We start from the raw sequence: 15274 nt of genomic DNA on the forward strand, positions 1-15274 counted from the left end.
CTGACGGCAAAGAGGTGCCCAGGGCCAGTGAGGGCAGGTGCAGACCTTCTGAGCCAACACTCCAATCTCTGCCTTTCTCTTTCTCCCTAGTAGGTGGCTCTGGCTAAATTAGTTGTTAAAGGCCCTTAGTCTCGTGACAGTGCCCCGCCGGGTCGGGCCGTTGACTTCGCTTCAGGGCCTTTAACAACCGTTATAGCCCTCGGCATGCTTAACGGTTCACTGAGTGTGTGAGACAGAAAGATAAAGTACAGGAGAGCAGTTGAACTCTCTACCTAACGGTGTTGGGGGAACATGGGTAGAGAAGTGCCGTTGGACGCATGCGGATCCGTGTTAAGAGCTGTGAGTTTTCCTCCCTCTCGTGGGCCCTATCCTGAGCCCTTGCTCAGACTGCAGTGTGAGCAGCTAACAGCAGGAAGCGACCCCACAGGAGGCTGTTCGCTACAGACAACGCCTGCCTTCACAGGGTGCAGTAGCCTGGCGCCGCAGCCATTCTCCTTATGCTGCCAATGTGGATGTCCTAGTACTTAAGAAGCCGCCATCATTGCAACCTGAGGTAATAAGTCGAATGACATACTGTGAACGAAACGACCACCCAGAAAAGACACCGGGGGAGCAAAATAAATGGGGGCGCCAGCATTAGGCGTAAGGACACGGAGAATGAACAATGGTTTCATTAATCAAGCAATAAAGATTATTTTTATTTTAGTATCATAGCATGGGTCATTTGCAGTTGGTGTCTGTATTTTAGTCATAAATAGAAGTGTAGAGAAAGGTTAACTGTACGTGGGGGTGGTATGCTAACTAGGCGTGTGAGAGCACAGACTTGCAGGTGGGATCCAACATAGGCTCCATCAAAAAACATTCAAGTCACAAATGGCCTCGGAAAATGAGCGAAAAAGGTGATGAAAAACAGTGCATTGTGATAAAAGTGGTCACTTCCCAGTCAGAAATACTGGGGACCAACAAAGACCTGAAAACAATATGCAGTCTGAATGTTCTGTTGTAAGCACGTTTTGTACAACACGTTTTTCTGTTCTCAGGAGTATATTGGCCATCTGTTCAATCCTACTTATGGCCACATCCAGCAAGCAACCTCTCTACCAGGGACTCTAAGGGCCAGATGTGGCCACATCCAGCAAGCAACCTCTCTACCAGGGACTCTAAGGGCCAGATGTGGCCACATCCAGCAAGCAACCTCTCTACCAGGGACTCTAAGGGCCAGATGTGGCCACATCCAGCAAGCAACCTCTCTACCAGGGACTCTAAGGGCCAGATGTGACCACATCCAGCAAGCAACCTCTCTACCAGGGACTCTAAGGGCCAGATGTGGCCACATCCAGCAAGCAACCTCTCTACCAGGGACTCTAAGGGCCAGATGTAGGTAGAAAGCAAATTGCGAGTTGCAAATTGCGAGTCCTTCCGACTCGCAATTTGGAACTCGCAATTTGCTATGCAGTACGGTGTCTCAGACACCTTCTGCGACTCGCTATGGGGTCGCACAGACCCACCTCATTAATATTCATGAGGTGGGTCGCAGTTTGCGACCCCATAGCGAGTCTGGGCACTCACGGGGATGGTGGCCTCCTGGGAACAGCAGACCACCATGTCCGTGACTGCTTTTAAATAAAGCAGTTTTTTTTTTTCCATCTGCAGCCCGTTTTCCTTAAAGGAAAACGAGCTGCAAATAGAAAAAATTACCGAAACCTTTTGTTTCGGTTTTTTTCAGAGTAGGCAGTGGTCCATAGGACCACTGCCTGCTCTGAAAAAATAATTTTGTGATCATTCACAAAGGGGAAGGAGTCCCATGGGGACCCCTTCCGTTTGCAAATGAGTTACCATCCACTTCAAGTGGATGGTAACTGCATGTTGATTTGCGACCGCAAAATCAACTTACATCGCAGTGCGAGTCGCAAATAGGAAGGGAACACCCCTTCCTATTTGCGAGTCGGAAACACATTTTGCGAGTCGGTTCTGACTCGCAAAATGTGTTTCTGCATCGCGTGCGGGCATTAGCGGCTCGCAAACTGCGTTTTTGCCGTTTGCGAGGCGCTAATGCCTTGCTACATCTGGCCCTAAGTATCATGTTAAGTACTGTATTAAACCCCAATTATTCAATAATTGTGAATGTTTATTTGGATAAAAGGCAGTGCAGTATTTTTCCAAAAAGATGCAAATTTTAGGCTTACAACTTCAGCAAAGCACCCTGGGTAAGATCACAGGTCACATACAGTATCTGATATATATATCGGCACGATTACCATGTTTCGACTCAAGCTTGTTTATAAAGGCTTCTTCAGAATGAAGAATCGCTTATTATATAACTTCAAACTTTGGTTCTCGCAGGTCAACCAATACTGTGACTTTCAGAATCAATATCAAGCCATGCATGTGTGATGAAGTACTGGAAATCACTGAAGTACTGGCTATCAATATGCTACGGAACTAATAGACAACAGGAGACTTCAATGTAACTGAGCGGTGGTTATCTAAAGTGTTCTCGGTGAGAAGGCACTCCAGAGGGCACGTTGCACAAGTTTTAAATATCCTATGTTTGAGCATCACATGGATGCCAACATGAACACAAACAGTATATTTACAGAGGAACACTTGGACCCCATTGCAATGATGGGTGTCAATGTATGGTGGTCAATTAGCAAGACATGGAGGCCATTATCATCCAACCCCCAATGTACCAGCTTTGAATTATGTTAGGTTTCTTTATAGTTTGTTTGTAGACGCTTGCTCATGGAATAGCTTCATGGGACTAATTTCTTACAACAAAATGATTAATAGCCAGCAACTGGTAATAGTAGTGGTTTCCTGGAATAGCAATCAGAAAAGCAAATGCATTTTGAAATTGAGTTTACCTGTGAATAGTTTGAGTTCCATCATTAGTGAATGGGATCGAGGTGGAGGTCCCTTGAGGCTGATTATTTTAATTTTTATTATTATTATTTATTTTTTTTAATGCCCTATATCCACCAACCTCTAAATGAGGCCCATGTCATTACGTTTACTTTAACATCATCCTTAACCTCTCACATTGCCTTCTGCTCAATAACCTACTTTAAACCTATATCTGCCTCATACCTAAACCTAACATTAAACTTTACTCTAGCCCTCAGCCTATCCTTAAACCTAACCAAACCTTACACTATCTCTGAATCTTACACAAACTCTACCCGAACCCCTACGACTATCCCCGTCTGTAAGTATAACATTAGCAATGCCCCTAACTCAGCCCCATACCTTAAACCTTACCTACACTCTTATAGTATCACTAATCCTGAGCAGTGATTCTAACTTTCTCCCATCACTAATACCTAAGCTGAGCCCTAAGCCTATTTTGGGGCAGATGCTTATGCACTATGACATTGTAAAAGATGGTGGAGTTGTGAGTGGTGCAAATGTATGTCTATGTAAATTTCGCACTGTAATGTGGGCGCTCCCCCCAAATGTACTGCGGCAACCTGACTGGGACCTCAAGTGGGTTGGACTGGATGAAAACCTTTGACTTCTAGCTAGAACAGCAGCAACCAAACTACTTTGACTTCTAGCTGGAACAGCAGCAACCAAACTACACTGTATGGTGCTTTCAAATTCCATCCCAACACAAATGTTACTGTGCCCAGTCCTAGGTGAACAATTGCAATGCTAAAGATTTCTGGATTAGCGCAGGATCCCTCTTCATCTCACAATATCAGACAGCTAACACTAAAATAACTTTCTACATAAGAATATAGCTCTATTGGTTACCCATTCAATAGGATGTCTCATTGTGCCAATGACTCGCCACTCTCTGTGGAAAGCCCTTTCAATCGATCTACCCAAATCTGCCAGACAACTACCCCTGCCAGTCCTCAGCAACGATACACCAAGGGATGGGGTAGGTGTACCTCGTATACTGCTACACAGGAGCTTTCAGGGGTTGCCACAGAATTGCTCTTGCCCGACCCAGAGTGCCGTGGGGTCTTCATGCTCTTCATGTCACTGATGCTCCTCCCACCCAGGCTGGTTCGGCTCTCGTTGCTGCTCACCTTCTGCAACACAAAAGGTAGGGATTAGTTTAGTTCAAGGAAGGGCACTAGGTAGGGTTTGGACTAGTGTATTTCAAAGCAGTGCAATAGGCCAGGTTCAGACTGGTTTATTATAAGAAAGTCCAATAGGTAGGGTTCAGACTAGTTTATTCCAAGGAAGGGCACTAGATAGATTAAGCTGGATTGTTCTGAGCAAGGGCAATGGGTAGAGTTCAGACTAGTTAATTCAAAGGATGGGCAATAGGTAGGGTTCAGGCTAGCTTATTTCATGTAAGGGCAATATATAGAGTTCATATGGTCCACCCCACTATACTGCTGGCATTAAAGTGCATGGCAATTATTTCACATCTAATAAATCAATTGAAGAGCCACATTCAACAGTAAGTATAATAACTTACAATAGAAAAATGTGAACAATATTAGTAAGCTTATCAATGATGATGAAGTGACAGGTGATCTATGGGATGCCATGTAATTGTAGGTCGATATTATTGCCATCCATACAGTGTAAATTAACTGCACAAAGTGATTTATTGCAAGAAAAGCAGTGTATAGGATTCAAATAGCTGTATTCCAAGAAAGGGTCATCTGTAGAGTTCATGGTGGTTTATTGTAAGTAAAGGTTCTGATTAGTTTATTCCAAAGATGGGCAGAAGATATGGTTCAAACTGTTGTATTCTAAGAAAGGCAATATGTAGGGCTCAGAATTGTATGGGTATAAAGAAGGTTTAGTTTATTTCAATTAAGGGCAATAGGTAGAAATCATAATTATTTATCACAAGGAAAGGCGATTTACAAGGAGTATACTCCTTTATTCTGAGGAAGAGCAATAAATAGGGTTCTAGTGCTGGCAGTTCAAAGGCGTCAAATTGAGGCAAGGCAGGCCACTGTTGGAAGACCACAGCTCCCCCACTTAACGCTGACCTTAACTCTTGCAGACAATCATGGAGGGCTGAACACCGCCTCAAATACCACCTGAAAATCTTAAGCAGCCAAGTCTAGTCATGAGGGAGTCCAGAGCCTTGCCTTACAATCCCACAAGGGGTAAGGGTGACAAGGGCTGACACAGATTTCTGTTTTGCATTAAGCCTGCTCTCTTGCATCGTACACCCAAAGCTGAATTAAAGTAAAGAAGAGCATCACAGTGAGTGAGGTATCATTGTACGGCAATCCCTACAGCATGGGAGCACAGCAGATCACACAGCCTGTGGGAAGAGGTTGTGGATTGTATCATAACATCTCAATACCCTGCTACCTATACAGTCCTTTTTGGGGGGTGGGAGGATAGAAGGACTGTTCTTTGCAATAGGCCCTCCACCTCCCACTGACCTGGTTCAGCAGGTGCTCACCTTTTTGCTGGTTTGAGTGTTGATGAATGCCAAATCTTCCATGGTGAGAAGTATTTTGTTAGGTCCCTTCATCATATTTGCATGTTGGACCCGGCGCCTAAAAGAGGAAGGGCATGGAGAGAAATAAGGAGGTACAACAGAGAGTGGAAAATTGTGAAAGGAAAAGGAAAGAGCAGCAGAGGGGACAAAAGGAATGTGTGGTCCAGTATTATACATGAGCATAGACCTAGACAGCGAGTCTATCCCCATTCGAAGGATACATGTATTGTAAATGTAAAGATAAAATAAAAAAAAGTAGAATGATAACATTTATATGAAGAAAAGTGAGTAGGGCAATTTTTTTGTTTTGAGTGATAATGAAGAAATACCATTAGGCGTTGCAGGCATATATTTTTTTAATTAATAACTCATGTTTTTTTTTTCGTGGTGATGGTTAACAGTATGTTGAGTTTTTTTTTTTAAAGGTTATGCTATCGGTAGTGCTTATTGCTACAGTGATGGTTAAGGCGAGGATCACGGTTGTGGTTACTGTAAGTGTTTGACAGACAGCTGTGTCAGACATATTCGCTCTGGTATTCGTTTGGATGGCTTCATTGTAAAATGCACCTTCCAACGTTCTGCTTCCCTGCATCATCACCTCTTCATAATGTATTTCTTCAAAATGTGTCTCCTTTTTCCCCCATGGCCCAGTACCATACTGACCCCTAAAGTCAGACTGCTGGACACAGAGCACACAGTAGGATTCTGTGTATTCCTGGAGTTCCCTGTGGCCTCCATTTTTTGGTGGGCAAGGCACACTTTAACCATATACTAGCTGACAGGGCCCTTCTGTCCATCACCATGCTGGACAGTACCATTTGATTTAGATGGACAGGTACTGATGCTTGGTGTACTGATGATATCTGGAAGTTACGAGGCAAGGAACTCCGCAAGTCGTGGGCAGTGCACACGAATATTCAAAGTCTTAATTTTTCAGGTGAGCATGAAGTTGTGCAATTGAGTTTAGCATAGAGTGAGGGGAAGTGAGGAACTCAAAAGGCAATGTTTGCTTGATAGTTGTAGCATAGATTTTGGACATGACCAATTAGAAGGACAGGAAGCACTTGCAATTGTCTTCTGAAGTGCATTTTTCAGACTCTACTGGATATTTCTTAAAATATTTTGAAAAATTATTTTGTTAAAATTTTTGCCAATATGCGGCACATATACTTTTTTGTTTGTTCACGCCATGACTCTAGACGATACCCTTACGTGTATTATGAACTGTGCACTGCCTGCCCCAGATTTCACGTGTGCAACCTATCCGCTTCACTTTGACCAGTTTTATGGTTAAACATTTTTCCATTGCTTTGTTGACATATTTGAAATTCCACCACTGGAGCAGATCGACCATGAATTATCTTGGTCATACGAATGATGTTTGGACAAAATAGGAGAGAAGAAATATTGTGCGGACAAAATATTGTGTCAAGAATAATCAGGACAAAATACCCAAGTTTGCATGGGTAAGCAAAGTTTTACTATACTTAACTCCACATATAAGTACCTTGATGGTATGTATGTGTATATATATATATATATATATATATATATATATATGGAAAATGTCACTTACCCAGTGTACATCTGTTCGTGGCATGGTCCGCTGCAGATTCACATGCTGTGCACTGTTCCTGCCATCTAGTGTTGGGCTCGGAGTGTTACAAGTTGTTTTTCTTCGAAGAAGTCTTTTCGAGTCACAGGACCGAGTGACTCCTCCCTTTTGGCTCCATTGCGCATGGGCATCGACTCCATCTTAGATTGTTTTCCCGTATAGGGTGAGGTAGGAGTGGTAGAATGAGAATACTAAACATGTCCATGCAATGGAATAAATATGTATGTACATAGTTTGTGCTAAAGGAATGTTTATTCACATATATACAATTTATAATTGCAACTTAAACGGCTACAGGCTCTCGGGGAGGTGGGAGTGCGCATGTGAATCTGCAGCGGAACATGCCACGAACAGTTGTACACCGGGTAAGTGACATTTTCTGTTCGATAGCATGTGTAGCTGCGGATACACATGCTGTGCATAGACTACAAAGCAGTAATCCTCCTCAAAGCGGTGGTCAGCCTGTAGGAGTTGAAGTAGTTTGAAATAATGTTCTTAGTACAGCCTGTCCTACTGTGGCTTGTTGTGTTGCTAACACATCTACACAGTAGTGTTTGGTAAACGTATGAGGTGTTGACCAGGTGGCTGCCTTACAAATCTCTGTCATTGGTTGGTTAACTAGAAAGGCCATTGTTGGTCCTTTCTTTCTTGTGGAGTGAGCCTTTGGTGTAATGAGTAGCTCTCTTTTAGCTTTGAGGTAACAGGTTTGTATGCATTTGACTATCCATCTGGCTATGCCCTGTTTGGATATAGGGTTACCAGCATGTTTTTTTTGGAAAGCAACAAACAATTGCTTAGTTTTACGAAATGGTTTTGTTCTGTCTATATAATACATTAGTGCTCTCTTTATGTCTAATGTATGCAGTGCTCTTTCTGCTTCTGAGTCTGGCTGTGGGAAGAGTACTGGGAGCTCCACAGTTTGGTTTAAATGAAACGGTGAAATGACTTTTGGCAGAAAGTTTGGATTTGTGTAGAGAACCACTTTATGTTTGTGTACTTGTATGAAGGGTTCTTCGATAGTGAACGCTTGTTTTTCGCTAACTCTTCGTAGTGAAGTGATGGCTATTAGAAATGCTACCTTTCAAGTTAAGAATTGGATTTGGCAAGAATGCATGGGTTCAAAAGGTGGCCCCATGAGTCGTGTAAGTACAATATTAAGATTCTACGAGGGTATCTGTGGGGTTCTTGGAGGTATGATCCTTTTTAGTTCTTCCTTAAAGGCTTTAATAACTGGTATTCTAAAAAGTTACTTTGTATGTTTAATCTGCAGGTAAGCAGAGATTGCAGTGAGATGAATTTTGATGGAAGAAAAAGCGAGATTTATTTTTTGTAGGTGTAGTAAATAACTCACAATATTTTGTATGGAGGCATCTAACGGCGTGATTTGGTTTGCTTGGCAGTAGAAAACAAACCTTTTCCATTTATTAGCATAACAATGCCTTGTTGTCGTTTTTCTTGCCTGTTTAATGACTTCCATACACTCATTTGAAAGGTTTAGATAGCCAAATTCTAAGACTTCAGGAGCCAGATTGCTAGGTTGAGCGATGCTGGAATGGGGTGTCTGATCTGTTGTTTGTGTTGTGTTAACAGATCTGGTCTGTTTGGGAGTTTGATGTGAGGTACTACTGAGAGGTCCAACAGTGTGGTGTACCACGGTTTGCGAGCCCACGTGGGTGCTATGAGTATTAGTTTGAGTTTGTTTTGACTCAGTTTGTTGACAGGAAAGGAATGAGTGGGAGAGGGGGAAAAGCGTAAGCAAATATCCATGACCAATTGATCCATAGAGGATTGCCCTTGGACCGAGGGTGTGGGTACCTCAATGCAAAGTTTTGGCATTTTGCGTTTTGTTTTGTTGCAAACAGATCTATGTCTGGTATTCCCCAGTGGTGAAAGTATTCTTGTAGAATCTGGGGATGTATTTCCCACTTGTGAGTTTGCTGGTGATCTCGACTGAGATTGTCGGTTAACTGATTGTGAATGCCTGGTATATATTGCGCTATCAGGCGAATGTTGTTGTGAATTGCCCAATGCCAAATTGTTTGTGCTAGGAGGCATAGTTGTGACGAGTGTGGGTCCCCCGTTTGTTTAGGTAGTACATTGTTGTCATATTGTCTGCTTTGACAAGAATGTGTTTGTGAACTAGAAGGGGTTGAAAAGCTTTTAGGGCTAGGGAGACCGCTAGCAGTTCCAAGTGATTTATGTGTAGTTGTCTTTGTTGACTGTCCCATTGTCCTTGTATAATGTGATTGGTGAGGTGTGCTCCCCACCCAATCATCGAAGCATCTGTTGTGAGAATGGCGTGAGGCACAGGGTCTTGAAATGGCCGCCCTTTGTTTAAATTTACAGGGTTCCACCATTGAAGCGAATAGTGTGTTTGGCGGTCCAGCAACACTAGATCCTGAAGTTGACCCTGTGCCTGTGTCCATTGTTTTGCTAGGCACTGTTGTAAGGGCCGCATGTGTAGCCGCATGTTTGGGACAATAGCGATGCATGATGCCATCATGCCTAGGAGTTTCATGACAAATCTGACTGTGTAATGGTGATATGGTTGTATATTTGACACCATAGTTTGAAATGATTGAACTCTCTGCGGGCTTGGAGTGGCAATTGCTCTTTGTGTTGAGTGTTGCTCCCAAATATTGTTGTAGTTGGGATGGTTGTAAGTGAGATTTTTTAATTAATAGAGAAGACTAGCCTGTGTAGGGTACCTATTACATACTGCGTGTGATTTTGACACTGGTGTTGAGTGTTGGCTTTTATTAGCCAATCGTCGAGATATGGGAATATGTGCGTGTGATGTTTCCTTATATGAGCTGCTACTACAGCGAGGCATTTTGTAAATACTCTGGGTGCTGTTGTTATCCTGAAGGGCAGTACCTTGAGTTGGTAATGTTTGCCCTGTATGACAAATCTGAGGTATTTTCTGTGAGATGGATGGATGGGTATATGGAAACACGCATCTTTTAGATCCAGTGTTGCCATGTATTCTCCGTGTTTTAGTAAGGGGACTACATCTTGTAGTGTGACCATGTGGAAGTGTTCTGATTTGATGAAAAGGTTTAATGTCCTGAGATCTAAAATTGGTCTTAGTGTTTTGTCTTTTTTGGGAATAAGGAAATATAGGGAATAAACCCCTGTTCCTTTTTGCTAGTGAGGTACTAGTTCTATGGCTTGTTTTGTTAATAGTGCGTGTACCTCTATTTGTAACATGTCTAGATGTTGTGCCAACAGTTTGTGCGCTCTTGGGGGAATATCTGGAGGGAAATTAGTGAATTCTATCCAGTAATCTTGTTGGATAATTGATAGGATCCATGTGTCCGTGGTTATGTCTGACAAATGTTTCTGGTAAAATGTTAGTCTTCCCCCTACTGGTGATGTGTGTTGGGGAAGGGTGACAGTCAAGTCACTGTTTGTTGTTAGGGGCCTGCATGGTGGGCTGAAACTTTCCCCTTGATCTTGGGAATTGTTCCCTGAAGGATCCGCGAACCCCCACTCTCTGATATTGGGATTGGTAGGTGGGTTTTGCTTGAGAGGTGGATGCCTCTGAAGGTTGCTGTCTGAAACCTCCCCTAAATTGCAGTTTCCTAAATGGCCCTCTATACTGGGACGAGTAGAGCGCGCCAATGGCTTTGGCCGTGTCAGTGTCTTTCTTCATCTTTTCGATGGCTGTGTCCACTTGTGGCCCAAACAGTTGTTGCTGGTTCAATGGCATGTTCAATACTGCCTGCTGTATCTCAGGTTTGAATCCTGAGGATCTTAACCAAGCATGCCTCCCAATTGTGACTGCCGTGTTCACAGTTCTTGCGGCAGTGACAGCGGAATCCAATGCCAAACAAATTTGATTGTTCGAAATTGCTTGCCCTTCCTCTACCACCTGTTGAGCCCGTTTTTGATACTCTTTAGGTAGATGCTGGATGATGTCCCTCATTTCGTCCCAGTGAGCTCGGTTGTAACGGGCGAGGAGGGCTTGTGAATTTGCGATGCGCCATTGGTTGGCAGCTTGCGACACCACTCTCTTTCCTGCTATGTCAAATTTGCGACTCTCTTTATCTGGAGGTGGTGCATCTCCCGATGATTGTGAATTTGCTCGTTTCCTTGCGGCACCAACCACTACAGATTCCAGTGGGAGCTGTTGCGTAATGAACACTGGGTCCGACGGGGGTGGTTTGTACTTTTTTTCCACCCGCGGTGTGATGGCTCTGAAACACTTGCTGTGCATGCTTAAGCATTTCTGATAGCATAGGCAGGCTCTGGTATGATGCATGCATAGAGGCCAGGGTATTGAAGAGGAAGTCATTCTCCAATGGCTCCGAATGCATACTAACATTATGGAATGCAGCAGCCCTGGCCAAGACCTGGGTGTACGAGGTGCTATCCTCCGGTGGAGATGGTTTTGAGGGGTAGCACTCAGGGCTGTTGTCCGAGACAGGGAGATCGTAGAAGTCACAGGGGTCTTCGTCAACTTGCGTTTGCACAGTATGTGTGGGTGACTGTGCAGTGGGCGTGCCAATTGGTGACCCTGTCCTTTGTGGCGAATGCGGGGGAGAAAGTTCTGGCGAAAAATGGAGAGTTGGTTCTTTCTCCCTAGCCACTTTAGCTCTTGGCTGATCAGTCGCAGTCTCTGTTTGTGTTTGAAAAGCCAGCTTTCTCTTGAATTTGAGAGGCGGGGCAGTTTGGATCTTTCCAGTATCCTTATGCATCTGTATTTGTGCCTGCGTTTGGTCAAACTCTTCAACGTGAAGTTCCTCTTCAAATCTGTGCCTCTCCTTTAGTTGTTTGGAGAGCCCATGTTCCTCTGTGTAAGAGGTCTTTTTTGGCTCCGAAGCCGGTTTCCTCGGCACCAAAATGCCCATGGTGATGGATGGCCTCGGCTCCGAAAGGCTCCAAAAGGCTCTTTCGAGGCTTGGTATATTCGACAAGATGATGTCGAGATTTTTCGGTGCCGGTTTCTCGACTCGAGTCGGAACTCTTCGGCACGATTTTGGCCTTTTTCTGTGCCGAAGGTGTTGCTTGGTCACCGCTTTGTTTTTTGTGGGTCGAGCCATGACCTTCAGGCAGTGGCGTCCCCTAGGCCTTATGTTTTTTCGGTTGACTGTGGGGTTGGGTCGGGGCAGGCGTACTCACTTGTTGGCCTGCTGTAGGCGGTCGGTCTCCGTCGGAGTCGTCCGAGTCCGATCCCTGGATGGAGATAGCCATCTCCTCCTTTTCGACGTCGAGGTGTTCTGAAGATTTCGATGCCATCTGCATTCGCCTCGCCCCCCCGGTCCCTCAAAGTCTTTTTCGACTGAAAGGACTTGCAGGCCTCGCAAGTATCTTCTCTGTGCTCCGGTGACAGGCACAGATTACAGACCCGATGCTGGTCTGTATATGGATACTTCGCGTGGCACTCCGGACAGAAACGGAAAGGGGTCCGGTCCATGAGGCTTCGACGACGTCTGTGGTCGGGCTGACCAGGCCGGGGCTGGGCATGGAAGCCCCGAAGGGCCACCAAAACGGTTGTCTCGTCGGTGTCGATCCCGATCGCAAACAATACCGACGCTTTTTTTGAGGATTTTTATACTTTCCCAATTCGAATCACGGAGCGAAGAGGAACACGTCCAAACCCGATGGCGGAAAGAAAACAATCTAAGATGGAGTCGATGCCCATGCGCAATGGAGCCGAAAGGGAGGAGTCACTCGGTCCCGTGACTCGAAAAGACTTCTTCGAAGAAAAACAACTTGTAACACTCCGAGCCCAACACTAGCTGGCAGGAATAGTGCACAGCATGTGTATCTGCAGCTACACATGCCATCGAACATATATATATATATATATATATATATATATATATATATATATATATATATATGTAAATAAACACACACACATACATGTTCAAGATAGGTAGGTGTGGAGTTAAGAATGGTAAGTCTAGACTTACTTATTTTAAATTACCTTCTCAATATACAGTTCTCACTATTTTTGACACAATATTGGGTCCACATGATATTTTTAAATCAATATTCATGCCAGACAACTGTTTAGTCGGTGATCAAGTGTCAACCCTTCAAGGGCAGAATCCACTTATTAGAGCGTGACACAGAATCGGGTGAAGCGGACTAGATAGTCTGATAGATACCTGGGATGACCGATTCTGGTCACTTAGTGTGCTTCAGCCAGGACCTCACAGTGGAGACCCTCAATGATGAAAGGTAGAGGCTTGCTTGAGTCATGGTAAAGCAAATCCCTGAAGCGGAAAAGGGTCAACAAAATCCCGATAAAGGATAGGACAAGATCATTATACTGTAACAGCTACTTTAAGGTTGCAACCAACTTGGGTGCATCACTGAGCCTATTAGCATGCATTTGCAAAGAAGCCTGAGGTGAGTCATCTCATTACTGTCTTAACGAGTGAGCTGCATAAGCAAATTGTTTTGGATGTGACCTCATGTGACCCTGTTAGACGTAACATAGAATTGGTGCATTCTGCACTACTATGAAGTGAAGAAGTTACATTATACAAAAGTAATAAAGCATACAATGTTGGGAAAAAAATGGAAAACCATAGAGGAAAATAAAATATTTGATACTCACTCTGACCACCATCGGCTCAGCTCTACAACCAGATAACAATGATCAGACTCCCCACTACAAGGCTGTCCACACCATCTACCACCCATAACGTCCATAGTTCTTTCTACCCCATATATACGCTGTCCATGTATTCCTTGCCCAAGTCCTCTCTCCATGCATCCCCATGTTCACACCATCACTCCTCCATGCCATTCCTTGTCCACATCACATGTTGTCTACACAGCCCCCCCCCCCTTCCAAACCCATTCGCGCTCTGGGCAATCGCACTTCAGTTCAGCCTATTGTCCACACCAACACAACCCCTTTCTACACAGTCTTGGGTTGCCCATTGGTCTTCTGTCCAGAGTCCGCATTGTACTATGGACAGCACTATTGATGGTCAGACTCTGCTCTGTACACGCTTCATCTGAACATCATAATCTGTCTCACATCCTGTCTCTCACCAGAAAAATATGTCCAATTAATCATTCACTCATTGATTGATGTATGCACAGACTTGTTGCAGAGCTCTACTTACCTGATGTAAAATGCCAGACTCATTCCACTTATCATCAGTGAGATGATCAACAAGAATACAAGCATCACAGCCAAGGGATCCACACCTGGAGAAGAGATAATAGAAGATGGAGAAGTACAAACTGTGCATTCACATGTGGGTAGAAGAGAGTATTAGAAGCACACATAGACATTCTGCGTATTTACAGGGTGACAGGATAGAGTACTAGCAGACATACGTTCTCTGTGTAATCACATTTGGACACGAGTGAGTATTACAAAACATACACATTCTGGTGTATTCATATCCAGACAGTGAAGACTATTAGACCGAGAGTTGCATGGTCTGTGTATTTACTTTTGAGACAGGAGAGAATATTTGAGATGAAAAATGCTAAAACTGATCATTCAGTACTGAACATGGTAGAGTACTAGAGATCGCTATGCCGCTCTGTGTATTTACTCCTCGATAAGACAAAATAATAGAGTTGAGATATGCAAACTCAGAGTAAACATTATTGGAACTAAAGCTTTGTGTATTCGCAACCGGAGCCGAAATACCATCAGGGTCAGTCACATCTGGACAGGATAAGGTATTAACTCACATACACAGTCAGTGTCTTCACACAAAGGTAGAGGAGAACATTAGAGGGAGGCAAACAACCTCTCTGTGTTCACACCTGGACAGAAGAGTGTGTTAGGAGACCTACAAAGCCTGTGCATTCACATGAAGACAGGAGAGTGCATCAGGGGAAGACATACAGGTTCTGTGTGTTCACTCCTGGACAGAAGGAAGCGTTAGGGGAAATATACACTGCGCATTCACACAAAGAAAGGCAAGTATTAAAGAGACACATACAAGCTCTGAGTACTTATACCTCAGGAGAAAAGAGTTTTAAAGGGAGATAGGAAAACTTATTTATTCACACAAATACAACAGTAGAGAGAATGAGAAGGAGGTGAATAAGGAGTGTGTATTCACACACAAGGACAAGGCAGAGGATTAGAGGGAAATGCACAAGCTCAATACATCTACACAAGGGTCGTACTGGGTACAAGCTGTGTCTCCCCCTGGAGAGGGAAGAGTACTACAAGAGGGAAGAGTACTACACAGAGATGTACATGGACATGTGCATGCTCAGTATATCCATGCCTGGGCACGAGA

At 44.0% G+C, this 15274-nt stretch overlaps 1 protein-coding gene across 2 annotated transcripts in view; it reads right to left on the reverse strand.

Moving 5' to 3' along the window:
• LOC138268707 (retinal guanylyl cyclase 2-like) overlaps positions 1-15274 on the reverse strand; it is a 145059-nt gene that overhangs the window by 76130 nt on the left and 53655 nt on the right. For both annotated transcript variants that reach the window (XM_069218625.1, XM_069218624.1), the window contains exons 5-7: positions 14132-14216; positions 5387-5483; positions 3897-4040 (exon numbers count right to left, since the gene is read on the reverse strand). In XM_069218625.1, coding sequence (XP_069074726.1) covers positions 3897-4040; positions 5387-5483; positions 14132-14216 — 326 coding nt within the window. The remainder of the gene's footprint in view (positions 1-3896; positions 4041-5386; positions 5484-14131; positions 14217-15274) is intronic.

The sequence above is a fragment of the Pleurodeles waltl genome, chromosome 12, assembly GCF_031143425.1.
Source record: "Pleurodeles waltl isolate 20211129_DDA chromosome 12, aPleWal1.hap1.20221129, whole genome shotgun sequence".
NCBI lineage: Eukaryota > Metazoa > Chordata > Amphibia > Caudata > Salamandridae > Pleurodeles > Pleurodeles waltl.